The 13,688-nt window shown below is 38.7% G+C and overlaps 1 protein-coding gene across 11 annotated transcripts in view; it reads left to right on the forward strand.

Annotated features, from left to right (window-relative positions):
• The first annotated feature begins 256 nt into the window (after nucleotides 1–256).
• Nucleotides 257–13,688, forward strand: part of Cask (calcium/calmodulin dependent serine protein kinase) — a 332,717-nt gene continuing 319,285 nt past the window's right edge. For all 11 annotated transcript variants that reach the window (XM_050160816.1, XM_050160821.1, XM_050160818.1 and 8 more), the window contains exon 1: nucleotides 257–460. In XM_050160816.1, coding sequence (XP_050016773.1) covers nucleotides 402–460 — 59 coding nt within the window. In that variant the 5' untranslated portion in view covers nucleotides 257–401. The remainder of the gene's footprint in view (nucleotides 461–13,688) is intronic.

The raw sequence follows: 13,688 nt of genomic DNA on the forward strand, positions 1-13,688 counted from the left end.
GCCGCGCCGGAGCCGGTCTCGGACAGAGGGAGCGGTCGCGGTCTCGCAGCCCGCGCGGGCTGACGAGCGGAGAGTGCAGCGGTGCCTCGCGGATCCCCGAGGGTCCGCACGCTCGGCAGCGCTAGCGACAGCGCCAAGAGCAGCGGGCGGGCGGGCGGCGCCGGGCCCGGGCCGCCCTCGCTCCCACGCCCCGGCCCCGCCGCCCGCGCCGGGACGGCAGCCGGCAGAGGAGAGGCGCTGCAGTCTCCTGGCCTCGCGGCCCCAGTTGAGCTTCCTCGGCACTCAGGGCTTGAGAGTCCTGTGGAGAGGACGCGATCCGGGAGCCCGGGCACTGAGCTCTTGGGCGCCCCCAACCCAGGTTTCAGAACCCTCCACGCTGCGGCCACTGTCCTCTCCGGACCATGGCCGACGACGACGTGCTGTTCGAGGATGTGTACGAGCTGTGCGAGGTGATCGGCAAGTGAGTCTCCACGCGAGGGAGCGGGAGTGTGGAAAAATGCATTTCAGCGATGCCCGGGGCCTCCCGCACCCGCTCCGGGCCTGCCCCCTGCCCTCTCTCCCTCTCCTTTGCCTTCCTTGTCCTCTTCACCCTGTAGTATTTATAGACGTGTACCTGGATCTCCTGCCAGGAGAGGGTCTGGGGGCTCTCAGCGACCAGTGGAGACCAGCGAGCCCGGGTCGGCCACCCCATAAGGCGTGGGGCGGGCTCCCTGCTTTTTATCTGACGGTTACACAGGGACGTGGCAGGACCGATTTTATAGTTGCTTACTGGGAACAGTTGGGGTTATTGTTACCTTTCCTGTACCTTAGACCTTTTACAAAAAGAGCAGCCTGCATTTCGTGTGCTTGTGTGGAGAGAGCGAGAGAGTGCGTCCAGGGTTTTTAATTGTGGGGTGTGTGTCTATTGTGCCAGGATATTAGACAGATGCCTTTGTGTTCACCCCGTGCCCGGATTTAAGAGAGTCATTGAAGACGGGAGCGTCCAGTTTCAGCAATTTCTTCACCTGCCTTAGACGAACGTAGAAAGAGTTAGGGGCACCCAAATTTTTAATGCCTCGTTATGCAATGACTGTACAATCAGTGCTCGAGGCTCCCTTCCACTGTTGTTGGGATGGTGGTTAGCGTGGTAGAGCCGTCTGCTTTGAGTCACCGGGCTGGTCTAGAATATAGAACTGACAGTCCAAATGCTCATCCTTTCATCTGGGTTGTATAATTACACTAGGGAAAAGCAGGGAATCAGATTAATCACAGTACTGATTGAGAATTAAATCTGCAGTTCCTCATCTAATTGTCCAGTCCTGAAATCTGTTTTGAATTGTTTCCTTTTCATTCTTGTCAAACAGTATTCCAAGTGCACAATCCTGCTAATTTGCTTGTGAGGGAAATGCTGGCAATCTGAAGTTGATTTCCCAGCTCAGCGTGTATTCTGTGGCTTTGGAAGTTGAGATAAGATTTAAGAGCAATTTTTGCTTATTTAATAGTGCTCGTTAGATAGCTAGTATCAGAATATTTTACCTCTTTTTGGAAGCGGTGCTTTATTGTCTATTTTAAGGTCCACAGTTAGGAAATGAAACCAAGACAGAGCAGTTGGCTCTACCTCTTTTAAGTTGTCTGCAGTAGACTCAGTTTCAATTTTTTGAGTGCTGATAACTCATTTTTTCCTCTATATTGAGGCATTACATTGCTGCTCATACGGTGAAATTGTGGATAGAGCTTGCTACCCTCTTTCCTTAGATCCATATGCTTCGAGGACGCATTCCTCCTTGCTCCATTGTTCAGTGACCAGCCTGTCTGTCAGGAGGAAGATGTCCAAATGTGTCTGTCTGCTAGAGCCATGGATGTGCCGAGAGCAGCAGCGCTGCCCAAAGCTATTTAATGAGAGCCACGTGTCATTTATAATTTTCAAGTAACCGCATTAGAAAGATTTCAAACAAAAAGGTGCAATTAATTTTAGCAGTGTTTATTTAATACATTACCTCTAAATTAGTGATTTCAGCATGATTTTTTTTTGCAATACTGTGCATCTTTTCATACTAAGTCTTTAAAATCCAATGTGTGTTTTTTACTAACAGCACATCTCAATTTTGATGCTAGCTCAATTTTTCACCAGAAGTACTTGATCTGTATTTAGGTCTCATAAAATTTGCATGTACAAAAGTAGATTCACATACTTAAATTGTCCCAAACATACATAAAAGTTTTCCAGTAATTGAATTAACTATTTCTAAATTTTAATCAATTAAGCAGAATGCAAAATTTATTGCCTCGGTTGGATTAGCCACATTTCAAGTGCTTAATAGCCACATCAACTACCACATCTCTAGAGAAAAAATATCAGAAATCGCCTTCATTTCTTCAGTGTTAGAGCACACAAAGAAGGTAAATGAGATGTTTCTCAAAAACACCCAGATGACCATGTGTGAGTGAGTGATATTGATTGTATCTTAGTTATGGCTGTTGTGAGTCTGCAGTTGATCACTGGAAAATGTGGAATTAAGATGCTTACATATATTATGATCTTGGAAAATAGCTGTCATTAAATCAATTTTGGTGACTGGTTTTCATTCCTTCAGGTCTGAAAGGATGACAGTGTGATCCCTTTGGATTTTAAAAGTGGTCACCTTCGTGTTAGCTGAAGTGAAATTGATCACAATATTTTAGAAGACGCCCTGGCAGAATTCTGTTTTGAGATGCTAGGTAGTCAGTGGCTGCATGCATGTCTGTGAACTGTGAAATTTTATTCCTATTCTACAAAATCTGACTTGGTTGGTGTCATTTATAAAATGTCATTTCTTGAAATAATGAATCCTAGGCAGCCTCAGTGGTAAAGAATGTAATGATGGTGGTCCTCACCCTGGCAAAGGTTGAAGGTTTCTCCAGTAAATTTGTGTCACTATATATTGATCCTGAATTTGAAATTCATTTTTATTTTGCCGGGGCCTTGACAGCATACATTTAAACTAAGAATTTGTTCAATTATGAGCTTAAACAGAAAGGCCTTGCAGATCATCATTCATCCTGAAAATCCTTTTAATTTCTACCCAGACTCCACTGAATTTTGATTCTCTTTCATAGCAAATTAGTACCACAAATTGTGTTTACAGCACAATGTCTTAATAGTTTTTAAATTTCACTGAGGCTCTTTAAAATATATTTCGGTTTTCAAGACATATTGGCCACCCACTCACTCCTCTGCTTACCCATCCACCTACTCATCCATCCTTTATGAGCTAGGCATTATTGGTGGTGTGAAGGAAGTTTCCAGTTTATTTATTTGTTTGTTTGTTTATTGAGATAGGGTCTCACAGCTAAATAAGTAACTGTAAAGAATCTTATCATCAAGGTGCCATTTCTTTTTAAAAAATTAAAATCCCCTCCTTTTGGAAAATTGCAGAAACTCTTCAGTGCCTCTTATTTCCATAACATTTTTCATATAGCATCTTTGAAGTTATTGAAGTAAATTCAGTTATAGTCCCAAACTTCCTTTTTTTGTTTGGTTTTGTTTTTGAGACAGGGTCTTACAATGTCTAGCCCAGGCTGGCTTGGAACTTGATTTGTAGATCAGGCTGGTCTCAAACTCATAGGTATCTATCTACCTGCCTCTGCGTCCTACATGCTGGGATTAATTGTCCAGTACCACCACACCCATCTAGTCCCCAAACCTCTTGTCCTAACAAATGTAGCAATTACTGGCAAGAAAAGGTATTATGCAAATACAAGTTAATGACTAATTTATGTCATAGCTACTTACTGTTCCTTTTGTAGATTTATAGTTTTATAGGTAAATGTAAAATCAGTATTAGTATGTGAAAGAAGTTTTAAAACAGTTCATTTAAATTAAAACATAAAAAACACACCATCTTTCTGTCACAAGCAGTGTCTTTGAAAGAGGATCACACAATGTACAATTTTTAGCTTGTGTTGGATGAATATTTGTCCTGAATTTTAGGATTTAGGTAACCTGTAACTTGTGACTCTCTTGCTCTGCTAAGACATAGACTAAAATTGGAATGATGCAGCATGACCCTTGCTCGAGGATGACATGCCAGTTTGCCAGGCATGCTGTATTTGCTTTCACCCCAAGAGCACTTATCATATTTAATTACAGTTACTTATTTATGGTCTCTCTACCTAGCTAATAGGTAGCTTCTTGAAGGCAGGGAAATATATAACATGCATCTTTCTCCGTTGCTAAACACACTGCCTGCAATGTAATAGTCACTCATTAGTTGTGGAATAAATCGAGTAGTTTTAATAAAATCTCATTAAAAGACAAAAAGTGTATTTATCAGCCTTGGAGTAATTGCCCCAAAAGGCTGAATTAGATTAAAGTGTACTATCAGGGGAGCTGTGAAAACGGTCATTGCCAGGCCCTGTGACAGAGCCGTGCAAGTCGCAATCCCGGGGACATGTTAGGTATTTTTTAAACTACATAAATCTTGTGTGAAGAGTCACTGTTTTAAAAATTAGCTGATATATGTAGTTTTCTGGGACTAACTTTTCAGAGAATTAAAATTTTTATAAAGAAGAGTAAATATGTTTTGTAATGCATTTCAGCTATCAGGCCAAAACATGGATTTTTATGTTCTATGCATTCATGTCTCTGGGGCTGTTGTGGAAGAATTTAGTTTCAGCCTGTGTTTGGCTTTGGTTTCATGGGCCTTTTAAGATTCACATTGATTTATGACATTCATCTAACACTAACATGGTGATTGTCTGATGTTTAGAACAACACAGGACAAGGATTGCTTCAATAACCATAGATGATAGTTTTCTACTACAATGGCGTAATTTAATAAGAAATTCATTAGGTTCGTATGGATTGTTTGCATATACATTTGATTAAAAGAGAATGGTTAAGTTACATACATACTTTAAGTTCTGTACCTGTGACTACAATAATGCAATTTGCCAGAGAATTGAGTTAAATGCAGTCTTATGTAAATAGTGGGATACACACACACACACACACACACACACACACACACACATACATACAGGGAAAAATCACCTTTACTGATTTGTCCTAATCACTCTGGATTCTCATTTATTGATTTTCTCAGTGTTTTGGGATTCTAGTACCTCAGAGGGACTTTTACATCATGCAGAAGAATCTTCCTGAAAATTTAAGTGGACACTGTACATAAACTAGTTTTAAATGTTAGGAAAAGGTCACGTGTAAGTCTGAATGATTTTAAAAACTTTCCAAAGCAAGCAGTGTTACATGAAAAAAGAACATGATCACAGCAATACCCTTGTAGTAAGGCAAATGAAACCCACAGTCAGCCACCAGCTACATTTCTAAGAATCTAGATAATTCCCACACTTGGGATTCAGCCGCCCTCCTGCAGAAGATAGCCTACAGAATTTTGGAACAAGGTCCGTTCCTGAGCAGTGGGTTCTGGGGCCTTCTGGGAGGAAGTGAGCTCTTTAGTTACTTGTCTGTGTACATATCTCTTTAGTAGATTTTTACCAATTGCTTTTGGAGTTGTCATTTGTTTCATGTGGACTCCCTTAACTTCCATGATGGTGACGATACTTGGTGTACAGTTTGACATGTGCAGTTCACCTTCCATTTTCCTCTTGTATATATAAGCTTTATTCAATGGGCTGTATTTCTAAATTTCCTTAAATTGTGTTCTTAGATATTTCCTTTATATTGAAAGTTTCCGCATCTCTATTTATAGCTATGATCAATAAACTATAAAATAGGTATACCAACATTGCTTTGAGATGGTGCTTGAATGGGTGTCTTTTTGTAAATGTTTCATGCTTTAACTGTGTTTAAAGGAACTTTGACACAGTAAGTTTTAAAATAAAAAAATGTTTTATAACCTAATGACTACTTGGCAAAGGACATTGCCTCACCTTTCTAATAGTAGGCATTTTATATGTATCATCTCATTTAATTTTAACCCTTCTACAGAGAAAATTGAGCACAAGAGGTGGTGTGGAGTGATCTGGCCAAGATCACATGGGATTCTCTCTGCTTCTAAAGATTGTTCCTTTTGACCACATTCTACTGGTGATTCTGGTTGTGATTAAGACTGCATTGGATTTCTTTAAAATAAGACTAATTTTCATTTTTAAAATATACTACTATAAAAGATGATCTCTTTTCTTTCCAGTTACGTTTCTCATCTCTTTGGTGACATATACTACTCCTTCTTTCTTGCTTCTTTTTTCTCTTGCTATATGACAGTGCTTCTCAACCCATGGTCATGACCCCTTTGGGGGTTGAATGACCTTTCATAGGGGTTGCACATTAGCTATCCTGCATTCAGATACTTGCATTATGATTCATACAGTAGCAAAATTATAATTATGAAGTAGCAATGAAAATAATTTATGGTTAGGGGTCACCATAACATGAGGAACTGTATTAAAGGGTTACAGGATTAGGAAGTTTGAGAACCACTGCTCTATGATGAAATAATATAATTTACCAAACTAACTGATAAATCTATGTATTACTTAGCAGAGGAAGTAAGGAATCTTGACCATCTGTCTTAAAATATAATTGGTTTTGAAGTGTTTTACATCCCCTTTACTTAACTTCAAGTGCTTTTTTCCAGACTAATTACTCTACATTTCTAAGTTAGAAGTAGTGAGGTTTGTGGAGAGAGGTATTTGTTGGAGGGTGGGGTGGGGTGAATTCTTATGTCCTGTGATAAAAACTGAATTGTATTTTCATTTTGAAAACCATGTCCTAAACTGTAGCTTCTCAGCTGGTTAGCAACATTGTTCAGTTAAGTAGTCAAAAGGCTGGTTTTGTCCAGGTACCACTGTAGAGCAAGTACCTGTTACCAGCTACCAAGCTGATAAGATGTTCTGCTTTCCCATTTGGGGACTTATATTTTTAGTTGTAAATTTGTAATACAGATTTCTTTTTCATCATATTTCTGTTTTATAGATTTTTGATTACTGACTTTTAATTAAAATAATTTGATTTTCCAAAAATGATAATATTTCCATTCTCTTGCTTGTATATGACCATGAATTATAATGAAATATTTCATTGTGTGACAAAATAAATATTTGATCCTTTAAATTTTATCTTAATTTCTTGGTATTTATCACACCAATGTTGTTTTCTTAAATTATTCCACTATTGAGCTCTTAATTCTTTCTAGTGTCAAGGATTCTTGACCGTGGATAGTGCTAGTGTACTGTTCCTCCTCTCCTTTGGCATCCTCTTTCCCTCACCTTTCAAATTTGTTCATTAGCTCTTTTAATTGTCCATTTATTCACAATAGAAAATGGTTATTTAATTGTACTTAAATCAATATATGTTTTTTTATCTAAGGATACATTTAATTTCAGCTTCTTGTGTTCTGTTATGGGCTTCCTGTACATCTTTTTAAAAACCAAATTTTATATTTCTTTTAGTGTATTTTTTGGCTTTATATCACTATTGTGACTATTTTAATCATGTACAGTGAATAATTCATACTTATCCTCCTTCCCTCCATTCTTTTTCTCCTTTCCCTGTGGTTTATTCTCCAAAATATACTATATTGCTAGGCATGGGGAGGCACACCTATAATTCTAGCACTTGAGAAATAGAGAGAGGAAGAATAGGAGTTCAAGGCTAGCCTCAGCTACATAATGAATTTGAGGTCAACCTGGACTACATGTTTCAAAATAAGCAATAATTGCTCTCACACACACAATGATGAATATGTATTTTGGTGTATGTCAGCCTAAGATGGGATTGTTGTCATTTGTGCTGGTTAGTTTTTGTCACTGTGACACCAACTAGAGTTATCTGGAAAGAGGGAACATCAACTAATGAATGCCTTCATTAGAGTGCCTGTAGGACTCTTTAAGGTACTTTCTTGATTAATGATTGATGTAGGAGGGCTTTGTCCAAGTGGGTGATGCTCTTTCTAGCAGGTGGCCTTGGGTTGTATAAGAAAGCAGGCTGAGCAAGCCAGTAAGCAGCTAGAAGACACTAAATGCTCTTGAATATATTCTTTAAAACTTTCTAAGTTATTAGAGTTCCTCTACTCCTAGGAAGGGTACTCTTTGCATCTACAGATTTTCATAATTTATTTGTAAATCTGTCTAGGCTGTAGTTTTACACTGCTGTTAAAAGCTCCAAAGATTTTATTAAAAGAGAGTTTTGTATCACACTTTTGCATTTGGATATTTGGTAAAATTAATTAATTAATTGTTCATAATGTGAGATTTCATGCTGAAGAAAAGGAACATCTAGGACCCATGGTGAGATGATTCAGAGGGTAAAGGCACTTGCTACTAAGCCCGACTTTGTGAGTTTGCTTCCTGCTGGGACTCACGTGGTAGAAGGAGAGAACCAATTCCTGCAAGTTGTTCTCTGGTGTGTGTACACATATACATACGATACAAATTATGGTACATTTTTAAAATAAAATGAAAATCCTAGAATAAATATTTTAAAAATAGTTGTATACAACAAGATTTGTTAAACTTATAATGTAATAGTTTCCCAAATTTTGTTTTGGCAGCAATTTCCATATCTTAACTGAGGACAAATGAGACAGAAAGACCTGAAAATTGTAGTCTGTGAAAGATTGGGCACTGACTGTAGATTACCTAAGTGCATACCCTGTAAGAATGATCTTCATGCTGGAAGAGGGTGGTCTACTTAGATCATGACTATGGACATAGGCTGGCTTCAGAGGTCACTTAAAGGTATCTTTTCCATGATCTTGGACCAGTGTTATTTTTATTGCATCGTTTAGGTTAGAAGTTTTTCTGACTTTCCCTTTTTCCTTTAACTCATTAGTTTAAAAGGAGAATTGTCTGACTTTATTTATATATGAATAACTTCCTGTATTCTACTTAGGCTTAATATCATCTTAATTAGGCCTTAGTTCTATCAGTATGACATTAAATTTGAGATTATCTTTTTTTTGAAACAGGATCTCAACTACGTAGACCAGACTGGCCTCACTCACCAACATCTATATATCTCTGCTTCCTTACTTTTATGAGTAGCCAGGTGAGTGCTGGGAACCGAACCAGGGTCCTCTGGAGGAGTAGCATGCATCAGTAACTACCTGGCCATCACACCAGCATGATTATCTTTTAATATTTTCTTTTAAGTTAAATTAGGTGTTTGTAAAACAAGCAAAAAACTTTTTTTCACTGAGAACATTCTTAAGTATATTTCACATGAATTTGAATAAAACATACTATTCAGATAACAAGTCAGATTGAGAATATATTTAGCTCACACTCTAATCAGTGTATTTTAAAGGCATGCTAAGATGTGGGGGAAAACTTTATTAATCATACATGTTGTAAGCTGTACTTTCTTTTTCTTAAAAAGATTTCTCACAATGGCTTCATCTACAAAACACGAACCTGAGACTGAGGGAACATTGAAGAAGGGGTGAAAAGATTCTAAGAGCCAGAGATAAGTGAAATTGTGTCTCCTAGTAATAGCAGAAGCCATACTCATAAGTCTCACCAAAATGACTGGCCAAATGTTAGTTAACAAGGATGACACCAGTAAGCATGCCAGAGGATGGAGAAAAGCCCAAGAGGCCTCAACCCTACACAAAGAGCTACAGGCAGTTGAGAAAAGCTAGGAGTGAGAGAGGTAGACCTCCCCAGGGAAGATCACACCAATTGGTTTTCCTATGCCAAACAGCCCCCAAAACACACATACTGATAGCATTATACAAACTGAACAGGTTATATTTAGAAATATGTCTATGTATATGTTATATATATATATGTGTGTATACATATGCTATATGTATATACATATATAGAAATGTATGGTATATAAATAATACACACATATATACATGCATACAATAATAATTAGTGAAAAAAGAGGACATGAATTTGAAGGAGAGTGGGGAGAAGTATATGGGAGGTTTTAGAGGGAGGAAATAGAATGGAGAAATGTCATAATTATAGTCTCAAACATTTTTTAAGGAGATTTCTCTCATGGCAATTAAACTGATCTGTGTAAACATCTATTCATGTGAAAATGCTTTGTTATCATTACTGCAGAAAAAGCCTGGAAATCTGAAGAGGGAGCATTCAAGGCTTGCTGCTACACCTTTTAGATTCTCAACAATATTTCTTCCATGGTTGAGTGTTCCCATTATACTGCTGGATCATGCTTCATATTCTGTGACGTGTAAGCAAGCTCAGTGGGCTTTAGTTGACATCTGGAATCTCAGGCTTCTTGGTTAGACTTACCCTAGTAGCTTTAGTATGAGGCTTACAAATATGAATGTGGACTTGATGGTCTCATTAGCACATCCCCTTCATTTCCAGATTCATTTCTAGACATAGAGAACTGTAAGTTGGATTTTTAAGAAGTGCAGTTTAGTAATTGTCAGTCCAGGCTTGATGACTCATTCCTGCAATTCCAGCATTTGGGAGGCTGAGATAAGAGGATTATTGTAAATTCAAGGCCAGACTGGGTTACACAGAGTGAGAACTCTTTTAAAATACACCCTCCAAAAGAGACCAAGAGAAGTAAGTATTCTAAACAAACTTTATTTCTAGAATTATATGTTTGTTTGTTTGTTAATTTGGCAGAGTCTCCATGACTGGCCTGGAGCTTACTATGTAGACCAGGCAGGCCTCAGGCTCACAGAGATTCTTCTCCCTCAGCTTCCTGTGCACTGAAAAGGCCTAAGCCACCCTGCCTGTTGGAAAATTATTAAAAAATAGTTCAGAGAGATATCAGTATTTGAATTATTTTCTATTTCTTCATCTCATAAAAGAAGAATGGGGAGCTGGAGTGATGGCTCAGCAGCGAAGAGCTTGCTGCTCTTGCAGAGGACCCAGATTCTGTTCCCAGCACCCATGTTGGTCTCACAAGTGCCTCTAACTCCAGCTCCAGGGGATCCAGTGCTATCATTTGGTGTCTGTGAATAACTACATGCACATGGCATACATGTGTACACACACACACACACACACACACACACACACACACAGGCTCATAAAATAAAACAAAAGCAAATCCACCCTTTTAAAAAGGGATGGTAATGACTGGCATTGCTTGTTTTTTGAGATTTTGGGGGGCAGGGGTGAGACAGGGTTTCTCTGTGGCTTTGGAGCCTGTCCTGGAACTCACTCTGTAGACCAGGCTGGCAGAGGACAACTTGAATGATTTTGTTTTTTCCATCCATCTTGTTGGTCTCAGAGATCCAACCCAAATTGTAAGGCTTGTGTAGTGAGTGCCTTTCCAACATCTTGCTGGGCCCTGTCTTCGCCTTTAAACTGGTTTGTTGTTATCTTTATGAGTCTTACTTAATATGCTTTGCCTCTTAGGTAGGACTTAGAACACATTAGGTCAAAATGTTGACTGTCTGAAGGTCAAGTATGTTTATTTTACTGATGGAGCAATAATAAATTTACACTGAAGTCAAAGGAAATAAAAATAATCTGAATTAGCATATTGCCCCCTTTTCCCTTAAATTGTAAAATTTTAGTTGGACTTTGGGCTGATGAGGGAGGGGGACTTGATTGGAGGAAGGGGAGGGAAAGGGGAGGCGGCGGTGGGGAAGAGACAGAAATCTTTAATTAATTAATAAAGAAATAAATAAATTAAAAAAAATTTTAGTTGAACTTTCAAATTTGGAAGTTCACATAAGAAACATTTGTGTCCAATCAGATATGAACTTAGACTCTTCAACATCTGGTTAGCCTGTAAGGAACAATTTAAGCATTCTAGGAATGTGTTGGAAATGCAGATTTAGGGCCTCCCCTTGACCCTTAGATCAGAAGTTAGGGGAATAGAATACCACTATCACTGTTTTAACAAACCCTCCAAGAATTCTGATTCACACCAAATTTTGAGAACTATCCCCTTAGAATTCTGGATTAGTAAGTGATGGCCTATATCCTAAATTGGTTCACTACCTATTTAACGTCTACAGATGCTTTTTATGCTCTAGGCATAGTTGAGTAGTTATGCAGAACCAGTTGTGTGGAGCCTCAACTATTTGTTACTTGGCCCTGTAAATAAAAAAGCTCATTGATCCCTGCTTGAGGTGAAGTCTTATAATTGTTTTCTTGTAAGTAGTTATTTATTAGGTAAACACCCATTTCTGCCTTTACACATGACCTTCATTTTTCTACAAGCCCATTCCTCTCTCTAATATCAACTTATTAACTCAGTTACTAATGTTCTACATTGCCCTTTTTGTGCTCAGTAATAGTACTAACTGTTTAATAATACTATGACCCTTTCTCACTGATTCCATGCTCGTGTGTCCTCAGTATATTCTAATGTAATCTAACTTAGTCACCTATTGTAATCTTCATTTCTCTCTATTCTTATTGCCTTATTTATTTCCTCAGGACAAATCCTACTTTGTGACCACTATGTTTAGGAATATGTGTGAGCTGATTGCTGTGCCTGGAGTACTGTTACCCTTGTCCTGTAGTGCTGTAATTGCTTGCACTTCACCAGAACAATTTGAACATATAGTTATCAAGTGTCTTGAGTAATCTTTGAGCATTTCCCGGGAGAGTTATTGTTAGCATTTACACATCCAACCAAGGATAGCTGCTCACGTTCATAGCTGGGGTGCCATTCAAAACTCCTGACATTTCTTTTGTACTTGCTCTAAGGGTAAGGTGAGTGGTGGTCAGCCTCACATAAAATGCACTACTGTTCGGACTGGGCTACTTGTGGCTCCTCACATCACTGAAGGAAAACCAATGGTTTTCTTTTGGGGAAAAAAAAAGGCCATTCCATAGTCTCCTGCTTTCTAGTATCAAAAAACAGAAAAAGTGGTTTTGTTGCAGATGTGATTCCATGCTTGTGATGTTTTAAGTTGGAAAATAGATCTTAACTAAGTGATTCTGAACTACCTTACTTGTGAGTTTGTTTTGGTTCATGATTTATCCCAGACATGGAAAGAAGTCAATGAATTTCAGACTGCACATGCCTGAATTAGCTTTTTCCAACCAACTTAATTCATATCCTTTGCCCTGCTTACTCATCCCAGTGGTGAGATACAAAGACACAGACAAAGGCAAATACACAAAATGTGGTCATTCCGGTCTATTGCCCAGGGCAGCCTGACTGTCAGATAATTTGAGTTTTACAGTTTCCTCAAAATAGTGTTGGAAATGAAGAATTTTTAAAGTTATTTATGGTGATGACTAAAATGTGAACTCTTTAAAAGAAGATAGTTTTATATTCCCAGACAGTATAATCCGCCCACAGGAGTCATCTCAACAACCCCATCCTTTCTGTTTTAGCTGCGTGAAATAGAGGTCAGGAGTGGGCGATGATGGAAGTTTCGTAAATCACACAATAGTTTAGGTAAGAGGAATGATCTGGTGGTTTGTGCTCTGTTGTCTTGTCCTTGCTTGCAGAGGTGTTTGGGACAGCCCCACAGATTTGGAGGTAAGCTTCAATAATTTTCCTCACTTCCCTGGCAGCCAGTTAGGCTTGGGAGCTGAGTGTTCCATTCAGAGAAGCAACTGCGGTAGATAAATTCTGCCGAATGTGGAGTTTGAACCATTTTCAAGAACCGTTTTCAAGGCTGTAATATTCAGGTTCAAAATTTCTTAGTAAGCAGAAAATGTTATTTAAGAATGATTATGCTTCAGTATCAGATTCAGCTTCTTCTGAATAGACATTGCACCCGAGTCTCCAGGTAACAAGGCTGTTTGCTTTTAGTGCTAATGTAGTGCTAATGCTTTCTTGTTTCAAA

The sequence above is a fragment of the Alexandromys fortis genome, unplaced genomic scaffold (assembly GCF_014885135.2).
Source record: "Alexandromys fortis isolate MF-2015 unplaced genomic scaffold, M_Fortis_MF-2015_v1.1 scaffold_83, whole genome shotgun sequence".
In the NCBI taxonomy this organism is placed as follows: Eukaryota; Metazoa; Chordata; class Mammalia; order Rodentia; family Cricetidae; genus Alexandromys; species Alexandromys fortis.